Genomic DNA, 24,571 nt, shown 5'->3' on the forward strand with positions numbered 1-24,571 from the left:
GTCCCTATACAATCTATTTGAATCTGATCAGCCTGAGCGCGCACACACACAGCAGAGCTGAAGCTGAGGTCAGCCTGGCGATGCCTCTTTTTGCGTATTTGGCTCTGATCGCAGCCACAACAGAAAAGAACAAGGTACACACAGGGGAAGGAGTGAGGGTTGCAGCACAGGCAAGGGGAGAACTGCACAACTGAGCTGGTGGGGACCCCTGAGGTGGCAGCCCCGTAAGCCTTGGACTTCCCAGTTTGATGCTGTGTATACTTTAGAGCTTCCATAGTAAAATTCACTCTGTGTGTGTGCTGACAATGTATGTGCTGACAGGCTGATTGGGAGCAAACAAAACCTCATGCCATTAGACTCAGTTTCTGAAGAAATTAAGTGGATTGAAACACAATTATAACAATATATTCATTATTGCTGCTAAAAAAGCGGCAGTAACTTTTTTCAGGTGTTTTCGTGAGTAAATAAAACATTTGTTTTCCTGATAGCAATGTGTTATTATTTATATCCGTATATCCGTATCCAATTCTACGCAGACACACCCAGCAGCCCAGTGATTATGGAAAGGGGTGGATATCGAGCAACAAATGATCTTTCAGACGTGGTTGAACCCTTTTACTCACCAAGTCTCGTTAGGGATTTCCTGTATACAGGATATATTTATGAATGTTACAAATGGAAGCATGCTTTAGCTAGCAACCTATAGTGCCGACATGGTCAATCTGTGGTTCTCCATATATTGTTAAACTCCAACTCCAAGCACCCCCAGATGGCTTTCAGTAGGATCATGTGAACTGGAGCTGAACGTTATCTCAAAAAACACAGATTAGATATCCTGGCTAGAGTGACATCTGCTGTGTTGCTTTGATTTAGGTATGACCAGGGGCGATCCTGGCCCCTCCACCGCCCAAGGCAGCAGCAGTTGCTGCCGCCCCCCTCCCACGTGCGCTTACCTTTTTTGCGCCTGAGGGGGTCTGGGTGGGTCCACCGGGGCAGCAGAGAGGGCCAGTGCACTAGCGCAGAGAGCCTAACTGCGCTCTCTGCGCTAGAAGAGCCAAATTTCCAGTTTGAAAACCGGAAATTCGGCTCTTAAAGTACCAGGAGCGGCATTTTTGCCGCCCCTGGTACCTAGTGGGGCGCTGCCGCCTGAGGCGACAGTCTCAAGTCGCCTCATTGGCGAATCGCCCCTGGGTATGACAAGCAGTTCTGAAGTAGCCTACATATACCCCAGCTCCTCCTAATTGTACAATTTTACCACCATTGAGCTTGCCCTAACTTTCCAGGGTTCATTTGTCACTGACACAAGCAGAATTACAAGTGTAGGTTTATTTTACTCTAGCATACCAGAGACAAAAAAAAAATCATTGAAAGAAACAATAAAAGCAAACAGTTTACTATAACAAGCCCAGTGATGTTATGAGGAAGCCATTTCTGGATAAAGTTATTATTTTCTTTGTTAGATGTATGCCGGATTGTCCCAGGAGGCAGTGCCCTTCTCTGCACCAGCAAAATATAGGCAAATCCCAGAGAACACCCATAGCATCCATTCCTGAAGGAATAAGCAGCCCATCTCACCTTTGTTTCCTTATTTAGAAGGGGTCTGTTTATTCCCTTTGGCTGCCACAGTCATGGAAGTAAGGGAACTTATATATAAATATAGAGAGTTTGATAAGACCTCTGTCAGAAGATCAAGACTCTGTCTTTTCTTTCTCTTTTTCTTTCTTCTTTCCTTTTTTTAGGAAGGATGGGGTGCGGAATTTCTTTTTCTTTTTGGAAGGCGACTTAGTGGGAGATCCCTCTGGGGATGCATTTGGTACGGTCTCGCTTTTTCCTTTAGGAGTTTCTGTATCTGTGGCTTTGGGTGGCGTTTCCTCAGGAGGAGACTGATCCTCCTCTTTACCATTTAACACCACAGCCGGTGGGATTTTCTCCTCCGTGGTGGCCAAGTCTGTAGGTACTGAGGTTTCTTCTTTTCTCCCTGCTCCTTTGCAAAGACACAATATGAATGTTACTAGAGATGTAAAATGTCTTTCTCTGTTCTATGCCTTTATTATTATTATAGGAAACTAAGCTGAGAAGGTGTGGGTCCTCCAGAGCATGGGAACACAATCATTCAGGTCATCTATATGGGTAATATATAACTATAGAAAATGGGAGCACAATATTTGATTTTTGCATTGGGTTATTTTTTGTGATAAATGCTATTCACATGAATTTACTTTTTCTTGGAGAAGGTTCAGGTGATACTACTTCATATTGGAAGGGAGCCTAGGACTTGCTTATTCACAAATTCATTATTTAGTAGCCAGAGAGTGCAAGTAGCACATAATATGATGAAATAACTTATTATGGAGGGAAGAATGCACACTGCAGGTATGTAAATTTTATCCTTAAACCACTAGAGAACAAATGATTTCTCAATATAATTAAAATTGAGCCATAAGTGAAAGCACAGGTTTCCCCCAGGTTAAGTTTCATTAGGGTAACCAAGCAATTTCAGCAGTTAGTGATCAAGGTGTGCATTAGTAATTATGTGTTAGTTCAGGGCAAATAGCAGACCATCCCCTGTGATACCAGCATACAACATGCATGTCTACCCAGGAGCCTGGAAAGAAAAACGTAACACTCAGATTATATCCCCACACGGTTATAGCTAAAAGCACAACTCATTTTACAGTCAATTCATTTTTTTTTGTTTTAAGCAGGGGTGATACTTGGGCTTTTTAAGAAACACTGGGAAAATTGGCATATGGGCAGTAACCCATAGCAACCAATATGCGATTAGGTATGTTCAGCTAGCTGCAGGCAGAGCAAAGAAAACAAACGTTTGATTGCTTGCCATGTTGGCAAATTTGCCCAGTTTTATTTTCTTACAGGGGGCAGTCACGCATTAGTGAAGTAACCCACAGCAACCAATCATGCTTTTGTTATTCTTTCTGCTAACTGCTGATTTGTTGTTATTGGCTACTGACTGCCCTGGAGCAAATATGCTCAGCGTTTGTACATGAGCTCCATTGTCCGGCAACTGTTGGGAACTTACACAACCATTTATTCTTGCTGAGGAATAACAGAAGTTGCAGTTCACATCAGCTGCAGGGCTATGAGTGGCATCCTTGGTTTAGAACATAAGGCTATATGGTTTATTATATAGTATAGTTCTTTATATCATTGTTAACATTGCAGCATCATTGCTGAATCTGGTTATCCTTTAACCAACACATGAGCTTTTGGCTTAGAGCCTGCTATTTAAGGTCCAATGGTGCCTTAGATTTACAGATAGTGTATTTATAATATAATGGATTTTAATACTTGTCTGCCTCATGCCAATGATCCATAATCCCTTTGTTTTCTTGTATAACAGTTCTGCTGCTTAATGATTTGTTAACACAAAAGAAATGATTCAAGAACAAATTACAAATTTAATGAAATGGTCATAGAATTTCTTCTTATCTTCACAGGTTCTTTGTCAATTATATAAGGGTCTAGAACCCTACAACTTGTCTCGCAGTAGAATATATATATACAGTACATATATATCACTTTAATATTTTACATTTATTGGATGATTGTAAATTAAATTCACAAGAACTGATAATTTAGGGCCCTGGAAATATTGTTGTACATGTCATGAAAATGTTTCTGCAGCCAATTCATCTAGTTATAAGATGTTTAGTTTACGATCCAGGGTAACCAGATGCTTGCAATGTGCTGAGAACGGAAGGTGAGAATATTTCCGGAGAAGCAAACAGGAGTGAGAAAAAGCAGCAAGGTGGGTTCAGCCATACTTACTACAAAGAGAGGTATTCAGAGTCTGAGGTGACTCCTGCCATGAGAGAGCACATGGAAAGAGAAGGGAGAGGTTGTGGGGACACACACAAAGGCACAATGACAAAGTATGACCACAATGAGTACAGGAAGAACTGGATGTGTCCCAGAGGGAGAAGGAGGACAGGGCTGCGGCCCTGCGGCTGACAATACTACTTTTCCAAGATGAGCAACTGCATTTTAGGGAGTGACAGTATCAGATCTGTATGTGTGTGTTTGTGTGTGATACAATTTTACAGTGCTTTCCACTGCCTTGAAATAACAAGAAAACGAGGCACCATTTGTAAACTGGTGCGTACTTCATTTAATTAAACCTTTTTAAAACGTCAGTTTTTTAACTACTGTGGAGACTTAATGATAATCTGCCAATTTGCTCATGTTCCATATTCTGCAGAATTATTTAGCTAAAAGTGTGCCCAATTTAGAAGTCGTCCTTCTCCCTCCACCCAAATCACAGTTCTCTATTTAAAGGGTAAATATAACCCATTGCCCTGTAAGGGTACCTTTTTTATGATTTGGCTGTTGAAAAGCAAAAGATTGAGACTCTATGTGTACCTGAGTAGGAACTACTAAACTCTTGCACATGCAAGTTCAGTTGGTGTGTGATTAGGATGCAGACTGTATATCAATGGCCAAATTGTCCTGATCTAAGGTTTCTTCATGCAAGAGGTCCAGTCATTTAAATACTGTAGGCAGTTCAGCTGATCAATGGGCTAAATGCCTGACCATAGCATTTAATGAATGTAAATTAATGTAAATAATGTAGAAGTGCACTGCTTTAATCAGTTCTGCACAAAATGTGAGGCTAGCTCCCCAATAAGGGTCAGATTAAAATTTTAGAAGAATACTTTTGGCTGACATAAATATCCCCAGAACTATAGAGTTATTCTTCAAGTTTTCATACATCTCCAACACTCATATGAGCTGTGGAGTTCCTGCTTAATGTCTTTCTTCTACTACCCAAAATCTCTTATGCAAAATTTGCTAAAATCTCTACATTTTAACATTTCCAAAAAGTTATGTTGTGTATGTTTGTGCCTTACAAGCTTGCATGGGGATTGAAGCAGAGCATCCATAGATATTCTCAGGATCAAGACACTGAGCTTGTTCCACATACCTTCTGACGATTTGGAAGGAGAAACAACAGGGACTGTGGTTTTGGTGGGACTTCTGACAGGAGAAGTGGGTGGGGTCACCAGTGACGGCTGTGAATCATCCTCAGCTGGTTCCTTCTCATTTGGATCTATAAAAGATATAATAAAAGATTATGATATAATATTACAGTTAAAATTTAAAGGGCCCTATAATGCTTCCCATATACAAATAAAACAGCCAATGGTTTCATAAATTAAAATTACAGATACATGTACTCATCATCCAAGATCAAGCACATCACTTAAAGGGCACCTGTTGGCAAAATATATTATCCCCAACCAACAGTGTTAGTTAACAGAGCCCACACTTTTTTTAAAAAACGTCCATGGCAGTCAGATCGCTTGTGCATAACTACTCTTCTGATGTCACCAGCATAATGAGCAAGTTGTGGCATTCGCTCATTATGCGCATTTGTGTACCCTAACATGGCTGCTCCAACAAGGAGCCTCTTCCTTCCTGTTACCCTCAACCAGAGTGCAGGCTCTATTCGTTTTCAACTTTGGTTGGGGATAATCTATTTGCGATCAGGTGCCCTTTAAAACATAATGCTTAGAACAGTGATCCCCAGCCAGTAGCTTGTCAGCAACATATTGCTTTACAACCCCTTGGATGTTGCCCCCAGTGGCCTCAAAGCAGGTGCTTATTTTTAAATTTCAGGCTTGGAAGTTCTGGCTGCTTAAAAACCAGTGAAGGTTGACAATCCACATAGGGGCTACTAAATGGCCAATCACAGCTCCTTTTACTTCTGAATGTTGTACACGGATTCAAACGGTTGGGGATCCCTGACTTAGAATGTCCACATTGTGTTGGTAGTTACAGGCCCTCTCTATACCTACCATCAAGGACATGCTTTTTCCTCTCCACTTCATTTTTATACTCTTCTAGCTCCTGGTCAGTCAGTTGGCTAAAGGGGTTTGGTGGCTCAGGGGAAATGTCTTCTAATGGCTCCTGTCTGATTTCTGGTACAGTTCCTGAAGCCAAGTGGCTGTCTGCAGACTACAAAGAAAACATGGTTAACTTGAAATCACCTATTTTTATATGCAGATGTATTACATGATCACCATTTAGGCTTTTTAGACATGTTTTGTCCCATCAGATTATTTCCATTTTTGTAGCAATATAGAGTGGAATGGCAATGTCCCCAGTGTTTCTCCACTCTGGTGGTACAAACATCTATTAAGGGATGGGCTTTAAGCAAGCGAAGTTCATTATTTCATAATAATGTCCAGAGAAATTCATTTGCTAGAATACAACCAAATAAGAGTATTCAAATCTAACATAGTCTAAGATGCCTGCTATTTACACTCAATGTGACCAAAGCTAATACTTGACCCTCAGAGTTTTACTGTATCAGAAATTCAGCCTTGTGACATTCATTATGTGCATTTTCTGGTGTCACAACTCAACAATGGCTTTATATTTCTAGTCTTTATTTTCACTTGTATATGCTACAGTGACCAATGGGCTTGGCAGGAGCACCCATACTTTAGTAATGCGAGGACTACTTTTAGTGATGTTGTCCCATTATGATCTACATCTATACAAGTATTGTTAGCATTATGTTCCATGGAAAATAATACTTAAATACCGATTTATGTGAAAATGTATATTGTTATATTTAAGAAACACCCATTTGTTATGGAACCTTATCAAAATAAATATCTGAATGAAAAGTATTTTGAGATCTACTGATCACCAGCTAAAGGTCTACTGGTAGATCCCGATCTAACTTTTGGACACCCCTGGATTGGGGTATTCATCTGTGATATTTACTGTAGGTGCCGCTATGGAAAGGTGAGATTGGTGGGCTAATGAATGGAACAGATTGTCACCACCAGGGACTATAACTCCTTAGCTACTATTGTAGGGGGTACATTGGCAACCTCTTGGAGATCCCCATTTTTCTCACAAATTTGTGGAGGGAAATCATAATAATCTCTTTATAGTTATAATTATACAGAATATTTTATAAATAGAGATGGGCGAATTTGGGGCGTTTCGCTTAGCTGAAAAATTTCCCGCGAAATTCGTGAATTGGCGCCGGAGTCCATTTTTTTTTATGCCAGCGGCGAATCGTGGGAATTCGCCAAGAATTTGCACCTGGCAAATAAATTCGCCCATCACTTTTATAAATGAGCTCAATGTTTTGCAAACAATAAAGCCGTGTTCCTTGACCCCAAGCCAACGTTGCTAGTTGGGATTTGTTCTACACTATAGATTCAATAACAACGGTTGTCATTTTTTGTTTTGCAAACTATGTACTGACAATATCCGCGTGTCAGGTGAGTTCAGACCAACCTCGGCACACCACTTGCGGGTCAAGCTCTTCTGCCTGCTCTCCCTGCCTGCGACCTTACACTGCCGGCTTCCAACTTCCGGTTTTATAGACACATGGTTGCCCTGCCCCTTTTGTAATGTCATTGGTGGGGCAGGGTGGTGCAGGCCTATAAATGGAGGGAGAAAGCCATGTGCGGGCATGCACGGGTTGGGCAGGTGCAGGCAGGGCCGCCATCAGGGGGTCACAGGGGGGACAGTTGTCCCGGGCCCGCAGGATTTTCTGTCTAAGGGGGGGCCCGACCATTCTCACTTACTTGATTTCAGCTCAGTGTGCTGCCGGTCCCCCCCCTTAGAGACAAAGCCCTGGCAAGTATTTTTTTTTTTAAATTTGGGGATATCTAGCCAATTTTTTTGGAGGGCCCCTGATCACCAATGGCTTTTTACAACTTGTGGGGGGGGGGGGCCCAAGCTATCAATTTCTTTTTTTTACTTGCAGGAGGGCCCCTGATCACCAATGGCTTTTTACAACTTGTGGGGGGGCCCTGGCTATCAATTTCCTTTTTTTACTTGCAGGGGGACCCCTGATTACCAATGGCTTTTTATAACTTGGGGGGGGGCCCAGGCCATCAATTTTTTTTACTTGCAGGGGGGGCCCCAGATCACCAATGGCTTTTTATAACTTGTGGAGGGGGGGCAAAGGCCATCAATTGTTTTTTTACTTGTAATTAAAATATTTATGGGGGGCCCTGGCGCCAATGTTTTTTTCGACTTATAAGGGGGCCTGACAATCAATAGCTTTTTTTAACTTGTGTTTGGGTGTGGGGGGGGGTTACCTTTTTTAGCACTGATGTCTATGTGGTCTTTTAACTGTAGTGTGGAGTGGGCGGGATCTGGGGTGGGGCTTGGGGGTCGTGGTGGGCGGGGCCCAGGGGGCCCTGAAAATTTTGTTGTAGGGGCCCAGTAATTTCTAATGGCGGCCCTGGGTGCAGGTTATGGGCTAGTTGTTCTCAACCCACACATCTCTATTGCACACATTTATGCTGTAATGGCTGGCATTAAGATAAGTAAAACAAATAATGTAGTACTTAAATGACTCTAAGCCATATAATTACACAACTTATATAAAATCATTTTGTTCCACCGTCTGGTGTGTCACACATATGGACCCATTAGAAGAATATATAACAATTTAATACATTTAAATGGATAGCGTCTTGTGTTCATGTTGTAAGGATCAGTGAGGCTGAGATTAAGAGGCATATTTATTATACTATGTAAAACAAAATTCACAAGAAAAATGTGTAAAAATCTGCGGAAATTAAATGTCGAAGGTGTGTGTAATATAACCACATGCAAACGCAGGATTTGACGTTATTTTACATTGCTTCCGGCGTAAGAAAAAAACCGTAAAATGTTTCCAGCATAATAAATATGAACCTTAAATTTCCAGGCCCCTTAATTAATTATAATGCATGTGTACATTCCAATCATCCCCCTTAGAAGTAACATAGACAAAATGGGGAAAATGTTCTTACCGGACTTCTGCTTTTGTCAGTTATTACGCTGGCTAATAACTGAGACTGGGGTCCAGCAGACTTAATATCCTGGCGATTTTGTTCTCTTATCTATGGAGTAAAATATACATTGTTATGGAAGTGCTGGATTCTATTATCTCTGCAACTTTAACCAGGAATTTCTGTAATAAAATGATAGTTTTAGAGCAGAGGATGTTGAAGAAGACAAGGCAAAAAAGACACAGCAGATACTGGCCAAAGTTTAGTTCCACTGCAACTGATGCAGCATTTAACACAGAGAACTCTATTTCTTACCTTATTCCTTGTCTCCAAAACTTCCTTTGGGTCAGTGAAAAGTGGCACAAACTGATTTGAGTTCTCGATGCGGATGGGCACTCCACTACTGGGTTTAACCACTTCGTCTGCTTTCAGCCACTGTAGATAGATAGGGCACCAAGCAAGAAAAGCTATATAAAATATCACATTTTCTTATTATCTCATAGCTATAACTGGTATAGCTTTACGGCACCCCATTATATTACTTATACACAGGTTACTGAACTGATCTATGCTGAACCTATATATAAGCCTTTTTCTGACACACCAGAGTTTGAAGGCTCTGACCTAATTGACATGGTTCCTTACCGTGGTCTTGCTCCTAGGGCTGCTTACATTGTCCTCAGCCACATTGACCCGTAGGTAAGTGTTAGGTGTGTTCAGCCAACGGGTCTTTTCCTTCTGCTGCTTCTGGGCATGCTGCCGCAGGGTGGAGATAGGGACCCCTTCCTCCTCAAAAAGGAAAGCCGTTACTGTGGCTGGGATCTCCACTTCACTCTTGTGCCTAGTCTTTTCTTGAACAAACGGGTGGCGGTAGGAGTAACCTGTTCTGTAACCCTAATGGAAAGAAAATCAAAACAACACCATTAGAAGTAAATTGGCTGGGTTTGAGAAAAGAAACAAACAATAAAAACAGCATGCATAACACAAAGCTATAAAGCAGTAATGTCACCGTCACTGCACAGAAAATGATGTAATAATGTTTCCACAATTTATAATGTGACTTTACATGTCCAATTTTGGGGTGCCTCAGGCAATATTTACAGTAAAAGCAGCAGAATTATCCCCCTTACCATGTCCTTTTAGGCCATGAGGACTGATCTTAGTTAAAGCAGAAGTAAAGCTTAACTAAAGAAGATATGTTGTACATTATGTTTTGGGCTTCTGTACCAGTCCAAGGCAACCACAGCCCTTTAGCAGTAAAGATCTGTGTCTCTAAAGATGCCCCAGTAGCTCCCCATTTTCTTTTCTGCTGATTCACTGCCCATGCTCTGTGCTGCTGTCGTTTTCTAAGCTTAGGGACCCACTCACAATATACTGAATACATATAATATGAATGTCACAATATAAGGCTGATTAATAATTAATCCTGTTAATTAAAACATGGCAGCACAAAAACTAGTGCATTTAGCATCAGAATTTAATAACGAGCCTTGTAGCATCAGATTATATTACAGGCCAACCTCATTTTCTGCTTGATAGTTTGTATCAATCCCTAAGCTTAGCTTCTCAACAGCTGCTCAGAGCCCACTGAGCATGTGAGTGTCACAGACACTTTCCAAGATGGTGACCCCCTGTGACAAGTTTGAAGTCCTGCATCATTGCTGCTATTGATAAACTAAAACTTTAGGCTGGTGCAATGAGTTCACTATATAAAATATGCCATTTTTAGCCACATTCATTTTAAGGGTTTAGTTCTCCCTTTAATGCTTCCAGTAGCAAGGTTCTCATTGGCTTACAGTGTATGCTGGTCACAGGCTCATGTGCTAAGATGTACACTCGTATGGAGCAGAGAACTGTTATCTGTTCCAAATGTTCTACAGACTTACCAAATTATCCATCATTCTCATCAGTGCCTCAAATTCATGTTCCCCCAGTCTGCTCTTCTGCATGGGTCCAAACTTGCTTCCAGCCCAGCCCACTGTTCCAACTTCATGGGGACAATATTTCTCCCTGTCCAGCAGGATTAGATTATCTGGGCCTCCGGCACTGGGCACAGCTAACACCTGAAACACAAATCAGACAAAATCACTTTAAACACCACTAAAAAGTGTAATTTGTAATGTACAACATACTGTATATACATATTGTCTGCAATCATGTTCTAGTGAAAGAGGACTAAGGGCACATGTGGTGAATCTAGTGCTGGCCTGATAATGCCCTGCCTTCCACTGTTTATTTTACTTATATCCACCAGGCAAACACAACGATGTGAATAGCAGGAGGCAAAAATACGCTGATATTCCCAAATATTATAGGACTGCATACTTTTTTACGTGTCCTGTAATGACAGCGGATGCATTATAGCATTAGTCTTTAAACCATTGTTAACTAAGCTGCAGTTTCCCTTCTGCTGCACTCAGACCAGTTCTAACGTGGTGTTTTATGTTTGAAGTGCAGGCTGGCAGGGTAACGGACTATAGAGTGCCCCTCAGTGATTTGCCTATTCATTTTAGTCTATGTAAGAAGCATGTGTAGTCCAGCAGAACACAACAGGGGGAGAGACATGAGAAAATGAGAAAGTGAAGCTCTTATTGGATACGTGCAGTGGTGTATTTTAGCCCCAATAATCAACCTCAGAGATCCAGTGTAGGGATGTAGCGAACTGTTTGCCCGCGAACTAGTTCGCGCGAACTTCGACCGTTCGTGTCCGCCGATTGTTCGCGAACGTTTGGGAACGTTCGCAGTTTGAGTTCGCGTTCGATCGTTCGACCATTCGACCATTCGAATTCCTTCGACCGCTAAAAATCGAACGATTTCCATTCGTTCGAACGATTGTAAGCATTCGATCCAATGAAAAGCATTCGATCGAATGGCTTCGATCGTTCGATTCGAATGAAAATCCTTCGATCGAACGATTAAAATCCTTCGATCGTTCGAATCGAACGATTTTATGGTGTTCGAAGTTCGCGAACTGTTCGCGAACGTTCGCATTTTTTGCCGGTGTTCGCGAACGGTGTTCGCGAACACCAAATCGGCAGTTCGCTACATCCCTAATCCAGTGGTGCAGGGTCATTTCAGCTTCATATGCCACAATAAGAGAAAGAAAAGAACCCCTATTCCATCAAGTACTACAAATGGTCTTCCAGAGTTGATTCTCTTTATACTTCCAAAAACAACAACCGCCGGAGTTAAGAAAAATAAATTATCAACTATAAAATACCACCAATCTAAAGTGCCTGTGCTATAGAATCAATTCATTAAATTGCTGCTTAGAGCTCAATCATTTAGTGCATTTGATTGATTATATACAAATTAATTGATAGCTATATAAAGCGCTCATATGAATTACTAAAAATTAATCTTATTGATAAGTGATATATGTTAAAGTGCAGTGCCAATAAATAAATGCATTGATTCTCCCAGGGATAATATTTTAATAAAGTGCTTGAGTATCTGGTTTGCAACTAATCCAATGACTTCTAGATAATTCATTTTAAGTTAAGTGCTAATAAATTATATATCAAATGAATTCTCCCAATTGGTTGTAGTTAGTAAAATTAATTAATGACCATATATAAATTGATAAATTGATTCCCAAACCACTGTTTCATATGCCACCCCAGCTGGAATAAGTTTAGTAAAGCAAGATTGGGGAGGACATGTTCCAATTTCTTGCATTGATCAGATCTAACAAGATCGAAACAGGCTCTCTGCAAGTTGGATATATGGCTCTGAACTATTAGGCTGTATCTGTGCTATAAAACCAGCGGTTCTGACACAAGGGAAATAAAGGAGTGATTTGCACGTCTCTGCCCATAATGGCAGTCAAACTCTCATTTTTGAGAGGAGAGAGGAGAATGGACTAGGAGTAAGAGACAGAGAAGGTACGTGTCTGCCCCCCCCCCCAGCCTTGTGCCCTAGGCACATGCCTACTCTGCCTACCCCTAGTTCCGGCTCTGTAAGGTAGTGCTATGTATATGGCATGAGGCAAGTAAATACCTTCTGTTTTCAGAAGACTTACGCTGTAAAGCAAGATTTAAATGCTAAATATAAATATGTGCTAAAAATAATAACGTGCGTTTGTAACAATAAGCAAACTATACTATCATCAAAGGATTTATTTGGGCCAGAAAACAAGATGTGATGCTGTGATGGATATTTAGGGCTGAAAAAAGTACAGGAATATGATCTGTTATCCAGAAAGCTCCGAACTGCAGGATGGTAGTCTCCCACAGATTCCATTTTAAAGGAGACATATTGTGTAAAAAATAAGAATGTACTCATTTAGATATAGAAGAATTGTGCTTAAAAAAGTAGTGTTTCTGGCTGATTTATTGAATATTTCTGCAAATACCCTAATAATTCCTCCCTTCTCTTCCACTTCCTGCTCCCTGAATTCCCAGGCTGTGGAGAGGAGCTGGCGGCTCTCAACTCACTGCACTGTAGGACAGGAACCAATCAGCAGCTAACAAGACCTGATAGGGAACTGAAGCCTGTCTGTGCTTGTGCGATTGCAGGGCTGTCATTGGCTGTCCCCCTTCTACTGTGCTTCTGGCATGGAACGTTAGGACACGCCCACCCCTCATTTGAAACACAGGCAAGGACCAGAGAACATCTATAGGGAGCTCCAATAAAGGGGCTATTTTTAAATATCATATTAATTTTTAGCACCATGTAAAAGCAACACCATATATAACTCACAGTTGCCTACAAAAATTTTTTTTTTTTATTTATCCTATATGTCTCCTTTAATTAAATAATAACATTTTTTAAAACATATTTCCTTTTTTACTGTAATAACCAAACATTACCTTGTACTTGATCTTAGCTAAAACAGTCCTTATTGGGGGTCAATCCTATTGGGTTTATGTCATGTTTAAATGATTTCCATATAAATCCAAATTACAGAAAGATTCCGTATCCGGAAAACCCCAGGTCCCAAGCATTTTGGATAAAAGGTCCCATAGCTGTAGTAGCAAAAGCAGCATTTTCTCATGTTTATGGTACCAAACAAATTAGTAAAAGGTTGAAAATTGTTACAATGAAACCTAAAATAGGTACAAAAAATAATTGACAATCATAAAAGCTAAAAAACAAAATGACGGGGGTTTCACCTAACACGTGAGTTATGGTTCTGAGAAGTGTCTCCCTTTGGTATCAGAATTTATTTAGTTTGATGCTGTTTTTTTGTAAAAGTTCCATTTATTTCTTAGCTTCTTTAATCTTTCCTGCCTGCAGTATTATTGTCTGGCCAGTAGGTCATGCTCTCATGTCACCGTTCTCCTGTTCTACGTTCATTTCCAAGAAGAAGCTTTTTCTTAACCACTTGTGATTTCGCAACACTATAGGGGGGGACCAACACAAGCCGTTCCCTGGCAGTTGCCATGGTTACAGCATGATAGTTTCCGCCATTATGTTAATTGTTTAAATACCCCGTATTGTGAGTGATCAATACCAGCCCACTTGTGAGCCAGTGCATCGCATGTAGTTACATATACAATGATATGAAATAAATACCATTATTTTTTATCCTGTGTTGTTTTTATTAGAAAGACCTGCATTATAAACCACTTTTCTGTGTATGTATAGGTACAAGATATACTTTAATAATGATGGTGATTGTGGATATTTCATTAAAGGGTAAATATGCCTCATGTAAATGTAGGGGGTTAGGTGGTACTGTTGCAATGTTGTCGATGTAGAAAATGTATATTTGCTCCATATGAGTAAGGCATCTCTTAGGTGCCAAGTGGATATAAGACCATGTTTGTTGCTTTCACTGTGCAATGACAAAGGGTGGCCATGCTTTCCAAAATGTTGTACACACTCTGAAATTAAACAATGAAAACAGAGTTATATCCCCCCTGGCCTATGTACATGAATGTTGGACTGGATCTCCTAGGGACCACTTGAGAATATGACATCTAGGGCTCACTTTATGCACCTTTATATTCATGTACTCAATGGAATTTCTATTACACGTCTGTATGATAGGAATGAAAGCTGATGCCATTTGCCATGCATAGAGGAGATTCCGTGGTATCCTGACAATGTGGTCCCACCCTGGTCTTTCATTCCACATAATAACAGAGGGTGTTTTCCGCTCCACAAATTTACAGATACCAGAACTGTAAAAGCCAGTATTCAGAGAGGGGTGCTCCTGTTATTCTTCTCCAGAGTCAGTTTATAGGCAGGGTATACATTCCCCTTTGGGTTTTATTGTTTGTAATGAAATGTATACCCTTTTTTCCCTTTTATGCATATGAATGGGGATTGCAATATACTATACAATTCTCTGCAAGGGAACCCTATACCTAATGCCTGCCCTGAGCAGACATACTGTAAATACTAAGCTTCTAGTACCGTGCCTCTCTGGTATCAGTGAAACCATTCTGGTATATTGCACACGCACAACTGCAAACTGAGAGAAGTGAAACTCTTTGTTCTCCATTCTGATAGGTGCACCTTTATGAGGAGGATATGTACTGGGCAAGATGAAAAGTGCAAAAGAATTGGCACCTAGCAACCAGGAAACCTATATGCAGCATGGGTTTCCTTGGTGACATTATCTAAGACAAATAATACCTAAGCCTACATCAGATCTGTAACTGATTTTGGCTGGTGTTGGCTGTTTTGTTTCAGTTGGTTGCACCCTTGTAGATCCTTCTATGAGAATGGCAAGTCTGAAATATAAAACTTCTCTTCTGTACTGATAGAAGGAACACATGGGGAATAAAACATCTATTGAATAATTGGCAAATCTGTCCCGTTTTGCTTCGCCGAAAAATTTGTGAAACTCCGAAAAAATTTGTGAAACGGCAAAAAATTCACGTAACGCATTGAAGTCAATGGGTGTCAAAATTATTTTGATGCATGACAATTTTTACACAAGCAACAATTTTTACATGTGCAACTTTTTTTCTCCAAATACATTAAAGTCAATGGGCATCAAAATTATTTTGACGTGCGCCAATTTTTACACGACAAATTTTTTCGCCAGAGAAGTTTTGCAGCAATTTCGTGAAATAATTCGTAGGTGGCGAAATGTGGAAATTCGCTGTGAATCCATGCCTGGAGAATAAATTCGCCCATTACTAATGCTATTAGTTAAAAAGTCGTTTGTACTAAAAATTGGAACAAATCAGGTGCCAGACGTTACATTCTTGTGCTGACACTGCTTGTCTATGGGCCGATAAGAAAAGTAGAAAGGCTACTGGTACATAAAGCTGATACAAGGGGGACTAGCTCCTACCGTGTGGTTTTAGCATAATAAAAATATAGGGGCTAGTCCCCCCTTGGATTGGCTTTGTTTGCCAGTGGCCTTTTTATATTAAATGATACTTTGGAGGGAACGCTTTCTCCCCAATACTGAGCACCAGGCACACAGTACAAGAGGCTTGGGTGTGCACATGGTCATTTTTGTTTCTCTGATAAGAAATGAAACTGTGTTGGTAACAAAGCAGATATAATCTCTGATCCAAGTACATTGACTCCCATTACCTGGGTTTCACAGGCTGACTGAAGGTGGAAGATTTTATAGAAAGCCTCTTCCACTGTTTCTCCCAGCGCAACAACCCCATGGTTCCGCAGAATGAGGATCTGTGTGGTTAAAGATAAATAGATTAGAACAACATCTCTGGCATTTTGCATACAGATGAGCCGACAGATGCTCCACTTGGAAACATCAAGGGATTACTTTAATTTAATTGCAACATGTCCAGTCTTGGAGTTACAGTAGTAAGCAATGTCTCTGGGGATGGCAGCACTATATTCTTATTGAACACATGATCTGATTTGATTTGTGATTTGAATGAGTCCCTGGCATGCTTGGGACATGGGGTGTTTTGAATAAGCCAAAAGCCAGATATCTATTACTAAGAATTTGATAAAATATTCATTCTTACCAAAAACAAACAAACCATGCTTTAAACATGCTGAGTATATTATTCTGTTCACACCAGGCCCTTCTCCTCTTAGTCCCAGAACTAACCATCTCCATGAAAGACAGATATGTACAAATAACATTTCCAAGCAGGGCATACTTAACCCAATATTGTTTAGCCAAAATCTATGAAAATGTGTTGGACCAATGCTCTAAATGTAGGGGCAACATAGGTTAGGAGTGAGGTACTTCGTTACATAAATGAGAAACACATACTTCCAAATATTCGCTCCCTAGAACTATGTTTTCTAAGATTAAAAGGGGACATACAGCTGCGGTCTTACACTAGACTAGTGTTATCTGCAGTTGTTATACAGGAATGGGACCTGTTATTCAGAATGCTCGGGTCCTGGGGTCTTTCCGTAATTTGGATCTTTATACCTTAAGTCTACTAGAAAATCATTTAAACATTAAACAAACCCAATAGGCTGATTTTGCCTCCAATACTGATTAAATATATCTTAGTTGGGATCAAGTACAAGCTACTGTTTTATTATTACAGAGAAAAAGGAAATCATTATTTTCAAATTGGATTATTTGAATAAAGGGAGTCTATGGGAGATGATCCCATACCTGTACTGTGCTAAGAAGGTCACCCTAATACACTAAAAATCCCTTGATCCCCGTACCTTATACAGTAATTCTGGCGAAAACTAGTAAATGACTCCCTCCCATGCCAGTAAATTATTTACCTAGTGAGAGGTTATTCAGAGAAATTGAAAGTTATGTGGGGTACCTGGCTGAATGTACAGAATTATTGAGTATAGGAAAACCTCACTCAGAAACAGAACACACTGCACACCTGCCTTGTTCCTTTCCTTAAATTTCTTTCCTCATTTTCCTTTCTTTCAAATAATTGTTTGTTTTTGAAATAAGTTCAATAAAATCTTATAAAAGTAAAGACACACTGAGTGAAGCATCATCAGACACAATACGGTGGGTGGATTTGCATCGTGGTTTGGGGGACAAAGGTTATAGTGTAGGACAAAGAGATACCCTCTGCCCATGGAAATCCAACCCTCAGCATAATATGGTCTGACAGACTGAATCCCAATGAGCCACAAAGATTACAACAATGGGTGCATTCCTCATAGCAAGCAGTTAGAGGGACACTATTATGAAGCAGAAAAGTAATGTGCCCAAAATGATGACCAGAGTTTAGGCAACAACAGTGCAAGATGTTTCAGAGGAGGCCTCCTCCCTCCAATATAGTACTCTAGTGGTGAATCAAAGTGGACATGGAGTTCTTCCTAATGCTCAGAGCATGGGAAATACTCTCCCTAAAATAGGCACCAGTTCCATATGCAAAAAAATCCCATAATTTTCTATAATCTGTGTTTTAAACTATTTGGTTGTCCGCTATAGCACTGTGGCGGTCAACATGCCCTCTGCGCCATAGACATGAAAGTCATTTTGTTATAATTTTTCTATAGGTGCATTAAGCATAACCTGATTGAAGAACTTACAATTTGGCACTACATATATAATAATAAAGATTTATGGAGGCTTAACCCCCACAAAAAATGACCAATTTCTTTTTAATTAAACAGTTATAAGCTCCCCCATGGAACACCCTCTTCTGTCCATGTGCATGGAGAGTAAGGCACCCTTACAAGCACGGACTGTAGCTGACAACTTACCAGGTAAGAACTACTTGGCAAAGGAGTTGAGTGGACATGACAGTGTCATCACTGGGCAGGTATTGGGTGGATCTGGGGCAGCAAACTCTTCGGGGAGTGGATATTGAGGTGGATTATTGGATGTCTTTCTGGCTACCTTATCTGGTATTTTATTGGATGGGAACCCATCTGTAAACTCAGCTACTTATGAATGAATGGCAGGCGACTCTCCTTACTGGCTTGAGGACGAGGCAATCAGATCAGCCCAATTCATATTTGACTGCTGCTCAGTTAAGTATTGATTGGGCAAGGGCCACATCGGGCCATGGATATGATCTGCAGCTAAGAGCTCTGCACTAGCCTACTAGCCTAATGGCCTGAGGACCAAATGGATCAACCACATCTGTCCCACCACATGTGTGACCAAATCAGACAAAGATCTGGAGGCAAGAACTGCAGTCATAGCAAATAAGGAAAACTTGCGAAAAACCAACAGCAAATATGATGTCATTTTTATTCCACTGCGCATGTGAAAATATGCAATGTCTGTTTTGGGAACACAATTGTATATCTACCTTGCATGTGGGTCCCATACACTTCTGGAGTTCAATCCTGTCTTCTTCCTCCTCCATGTCGCCACTGTAATCATAGTTCATTACCTCCCCAGCTAGCAAGGCATCATGGGAGATGGGTAAGAGGCCACATTTCATCGCTGATACCTAGGATAAACACAGAACTAGTTGGTGGAACCAGTTAGTATTGAATGTGGCATCAACCATTTCCAAAGTTAAATAGTTGAATTGGGTTAAAAAAAGACCAAAGTCCATCAAGTTCAACCCCTCCAAATGAAACCCAGCCTCGATATATACACACACTGACCCCTCCATACACTCACATAAACTATATACTCATACACTAACTATAGATTTTAGTATAACAATAGCCTTAGATATTGTGTCTGTCCAAGAAATCATCCAAGCCACTCTTAAAGGCATAACAGAATCAGCCATCACAACAACATCTGGCTGTGCATTTCACAACCTCACTGTGGAGAACCACCTACATTGCTTCAAATGAAATGGTACAGTGATCCTTTTATGGGTAAAAAGGTCCCCTGCTATTTGTCTATAGTACAGAACCCTGCGGTACTCCACTAACAACACTGGTCCAATTAGAAAATTTTTCATTTACCACCACTCTTTGTAGTCTATCTTTTAGCCAGTTCTCTATCCAGGTACAAATACTATGTTCCAGCCCAAAATTCCTTAATTTAAACAGTAACCTTCTATGTGATACTGTATCAAATGTTTTTGCAAAGTCTAAGTAGATCACATCCACTGCCATCCCAGAAATTATGTCCCTGCTCACCTTCTCATAAAAAGAAATTAATTTGGTCTGGCAAAATCTATTTCGTATAAAACCATGCTGGCACAAACTCATAGTATTATTATTTGTAATGAAGTCAAGTGTCTTATCCCTTAATACCCCTTCCAAAAGCTTTCCTACCACTGATGTCAGACTAACTGGCCTATACTTTTGAGGCTGATAAGGTAGCCTTCATTGTAGTCACATATATACTATATCTAATATACTCTAACGGGATTCCTTTTGAATAGCGTCACAACATTAGCAATTCGCCTCGTGGCAACATGCCAGATATTAATGATTCCTGAAAAATTAAGTAAAGAGGTTTGCCAAGTACCCTGGGATGAATACCATCCGTAACTTTGTATATCTTAATAATAATAAAGTTAGTGATGATTCACTCCAATGCTCTTAGGTTCCAGGGCTGGATTTACAATAGTGGGCACCCCTAGGCCCACTGTCTTTTGTCGCCCCTATCCCCTCCATTTTATTTTCTCAAATTTTCATCATCGGGACCGGAGCAATGGGGATTGGCGAATGGGAAATTTAAAACTATTGTATCTCCTATGCATCCCCAGTGTTTCTGAACCAATGTGGGTGTGGTTGGGCATCATTCCGCCCCCTAAAATCCTGCCGCCCTAGGCCTGGGCCTTGGTGGCCTCTCCACAAATCCATGCCTGGGTGGTTCTTTTTTACCTGTGAGCCACATACATTTATAAAAAAGAGTTGAGGTACAACATAAGCATGAAAAAAGTCCACAGGGGAGCAAATAAGTCCCTATTTAAATTGGCTAAAGGATGCTTAGTTTTTATTCAACCAAAATTTGCCTCCAAGCCAGGAATTCAAAAATAAGCACCTTCTTTGAGGTCACTGGGAGCAACATCCAAGGGGTCAGAGAGCAACATATTGATGACAAGATACTAGTTAGGGATCACTTCCTTATGGTTTACTTTGAAGAAGGGGCAGACAACCTGCAGCCCTCCAGGCATTGCTGTACCTTAGCTCCCAGCATGCTGCAATGTCACTATAGTAAAATGCTGGGAACTGTCGATAAATAAGAAGCCAGGAAGCTGCAGATGGTTCACCCCTGCTGCTGCTGTAAAGATTAGTTAGTCATTCACACACTAGTATAGAGAAACCACCCACACTGTGCTTTTCTTATCACTTTATTTTATAGCTTACTAAGAATATCCCACATGTCCTTCCCTGCAAGCTGGGTTCCATTCACTTCAGTACTAGTAGTTCTATGGATTGCTGTCATGGTCGGGGAACTCTCCTACAGAGGGTGGTCAATGGAAACCCCATTAGTAGAGCAGATCTTACCGCTGTAGCAGCTGCCGTGTGTAACTGGATGATGCACCTCACGTCTGGTCGTGCCGAGTATATGGCTGAGTGCAGGCTGAAGTCACAAGAGGCCACCTCAAAACTGGTACTTCCAGATTCCACCATCTCCCCCAGAATGTTAACCTTAACCTGTGGGTGACATTAAACAATTCTGGTGGATGTTTTCTGTTTTGGAATTCCTCAACTATATGAATACTGTATATCTTGCCAAGTGTGTTAGTGTCCACTAAGTGGTTGTTTGGTGGCTGATGCTGGGGTTATACTTAACTTAAGTGATGAATGCTGGTCATAGTATTAAGGGCATGGGTTAAAAATTGATGTAAAAATGCAGTGCATGCACCAGCAGCCAACAAGCTATATTCCCTGTGCCATGCCAACCCCAGCAACATGCTGGATCCTTGAAAGACACAGGGGCAAATTCACTAAAGGGCGAATTTCCCGTCACACTTCACGCCACTTCATCAGGCGCATATTTGCTACTACTACTCTAATCCACTAAAAGTTGTGTCCAAATGCTGGCGAAGTTTCGGTAGCGTTGATTTGTTAGCGTGAGCATTTCATAGTGAACTTTCATTAACACTAACTTCGTTAGTACACTTGTGCTTAGGTCAGTTTGAATAGGGCGAGTACATCTAGGTCGTATTATAGATGTTAGAGATGTTGGTGCAAATGCTTGAAGTGGCCACTTATTATTACAAATGTTCAAGGAAGCAAAATAAAGACAAAAGAGATCCTCTAATGTGGAGATCCTCTAATGTTTCAGGGTCATGCCCCTTTGTCAAGCATCCTTGACAAAGGGACGTGCCCCCGAAACGTGGCACTCCACATTAAACACGCTAGGCAATCTTGCTTGCATCAATCCTGTGTGCAATTGCATTTTTTTCTTTGGGACTGTTGGAACTTACCAGACTTGATGCCGTCACCTCATTACAGGAGATTCCCCGTGGGCTGATTAAGAAGTGGTCTTGCTCTTTATTCACTCTTATCTGAAAGCCAATGTAGAAGAAAGAAGGATAACTGCCAATGTGAGCTGTTTTAGGGGTTTGCCTTCAATTATTCAATTATACCAATAATCATGTTCAATCATGGGCAGGTTGGCACTGATATTTTAAAACAATTTACAGGTATGGGACCTATAATCCAGAATACTCGGGACCTGGGGTTTTCCGGATCTTTCCGTAATTTGGATCTTCATACCTTAAATCTACTGGAAACATTAATTAAACCCAATAGGCTAGTTTTGCTTCCAATAAGGATTTTGTATATCTTAGTGTGGATCAAGCACAAGTTACTGTTTTATTATTACAGAGAAAATAATAAAAAAAATTTGTATTATTTCATTATAATGGACTCTATGGGAGACAGCCATTCCTTAATTCGGAGCTTTCTGGATAACAAGTTTCCGGATAACAGATTCCATACCTGCACAACAAATAGTGGTAATATGTGTTTTATTTTCCTGCAAAAATGACTTCTTTTACAGTTTACATGATTACAAAAACTGACGCGGGCATCAAATACGAGACGCTGGTGCCGTTTTGCGAATTTTTGCACCGGTTTCGCAAATTTATTCGCCAGCGGCGAATCGCGGGAATTCACGGCTGCCGAACAAATTTGCCCATCACTACTTGTGGATAGATTTCCCACAGTTGTTACATTACTTTAGAAAACCACCCAAACTACATATTTTCCCCTTTCATGGGACTAGACCAGGGGTCCCCAACCTTTTTTTACCCTTGAGCAACATTCAAATGTAAAAAGGTGCCAAATAAGGGCTGTGATTGGCTAATGGTTGGGGATCACTGCATTAGACAAATGAACAATTGGAAACTGAGGCACTGACTTGTGAGACCAGTAGTGTGTAACGTTCCCATGAAAGCTGATATTTCAGAGCAGCAGCATATATAAAAGTTATTGGGCCCTACAGTACCCCCCAAACTTTGGGAATAAGACATTTTTGAGAAACATATATGGGAACTGCTTATCAGTTATTGCCTACTGGACCTCCAATATCTCTTGCTCCCCCCATCAGTCACTGGGTCTATACCCTTTGATAAATAAATCCTGTGCTGCTACCAATCAAAAGCATCTATGGTTGTTCCTCCAGGTATTATCATTACTATTACAGCTCCCAGTGAATAAAACTGTAATAAATTATTGCTGCTCCTTGCTGAAATGTACTGGTAATGAATATCATATTTTAGGAAGAAAGGGCTTCATGCCATGGATAAACCAATAATTAGCAAATTGCTAAAGTATATGATAGACTTTCACAATACTGCCATACTGAAAACAATGTCTGCATGTTAATATAGTACTTAATAATATACAAAAGCTATGCAAACTTGTAAATAGTGTTAGATAGGACATTTGCTCTTAGGGAGATTACAAATGAATCAGGACTCATGTCGCATATCATTATTGTCTATTAGGCGATATTCTTGTCAATGTAAACTGTACTCACCGAGGCAAAGGTACCACTAAGCTGAGCCCAGCCATAAAGGTCCATCAGTCGGTAGACACTGGCAAGTTTGCATCTCATGAGCCTTTCACCTTTAGCCAGAGGGACAGGGTCATTGCAGTGGATATCATTGATTGGCAACACCATCGAGGAGCCTGAAATGAAGTTTGGTTACTTTCTATTTTTTGTTTAATTTTTGATGAGGCCATCTCACCGCCAATATACACACCATGGTGACAAAATGTAATTAGATTGACCTACAGGGAATTAAATATCACACACAATGTCTCTACCCCTGAGATTGGAAGTTCCGGTTATATTCTCAATTGAAAAACTTAAACAGCAATTTTTTTGGCAAGTTATTAGCAAAAGGCACCTACTGACAGGACAGGTTGGAAAGACGGATGGAGCAGTGCTGTCCATAAAATCTGCGATTTGCCTGAGAGCCCAGATATTAGAGGAATTGTTTCCCTTCTTCATCTGTTCCTGGATGAGACTCTCCAGCTCTTCCCTGAAAGACTGAGACATAAAGAAATGTCATCACTTTATAGCATTGCTAATTATTGTGCCTCATGGAGTTATATAATAGAGATCATAAAGTTTGCACCAGGTCTAGTAACTCATAGAAACCCAATCAGATATTTACTGAACCCAAAAGGTGACCAGTAGGGCTGATTGTCTATATGTTACTTAATCATATAGGTATAGGATCCCTTATCCGGAAACCCGATATCCAGAAAGCTCCGAATTACGGAATGGCTGTCTCCCATAGACTTCATTTTATCCAAATAATCCAGATTTTTAAAAATGATTTCCTTTTTCTCTGTAATAATAAAACAGTAGCTTGTACTTGATCCCAACTAAGATATAATTAATCCTTCTTGGAAGCAAAGCCATCCTATTGGGTTTATTTAATGTTTAAATTAATTTCTAGTAGACCTAAGGCATGAAGACCCAAATAACGGAAAGATCCATTATCCGGAAAACCCCTGTCCTGTGCATTCTGGATAACAGGTCCCATACCTGTATACACCATTAAAAATGGCAACAGTAGACATATATGTTTGGC

The 24,571-nt window shown here is 40.5% G+C and overlaps 1 protein-coding gene across 5 annotated transcripts in view; it reads right to left on the minus strand.

Moving 5' to 3' along the window:
• Window positions 1-1,307: 1,307 nt before the first annotated feature.
• add2.S (adducin 2 S homeolog) overlaps window positions 1,308-24,571 on the minus strand; it is a 50,167-nt gene continuing 26,903 nt past the window's right edge. For 3 of the 5 annotated variants that reach the window (XM_018255186.2, XM_018255189.2, XM_018255187.2), the window contains exons 3-15: window positions 23,883-24,021; window positions 23,506-23,657; window positions 21,947-22,027; window positions 21,021-21,170; window positions 18,908-19,051; window positions 16,272-16,370; window positions 10,658-10,834; window positions 9,417-9,665; window positions 9,087-9,206; window positions 8,793-8,882; window positions 5,817-5,976; window positions 4,943-5,068; window positions 1,308-1,984 (exon numbers count right to left, since the gene is read on the minus strand). In XM_018255186.2, the coding sequence (XP_018110675.1) occupies window positions 1,689-1,984; window positions 4,943-5,068; window positions 5,817-5,976; window positions 8,793-8,882; window positions 9,087-9,206; window positions 9,417-9,665; window positions 10,658-10,834; window positions 16,272-16,370; window positions 18,908-19,051; window positions 21,021-21,170; window positions 21,947-22,027; window positions 23,506-23,657; window positions 23,883-24,021 (1,983 nt within the window). In that variant the 3' untranslated portion in view covers window positions 1,308-1,688. The other 2 variants (XM_041588171.1, XM_041588172.1) reach the window with 2 other exon arrangements.

This window comes from Xenopus laevis, chromosome 3S, assembly GCF_017654675.1.
Source record: "Xenopus laevis strain J_2021 chromosome 3S, Xenopus_laevis_v10.1, whole genome shotgun sequence".
In the NCBI taxonomy this organism is placed as follows: Eukaryota; Metazoa; Chordata; class Amphibia; order Anura; family Pipidae; genus Xenopus; species Xenopus laevis.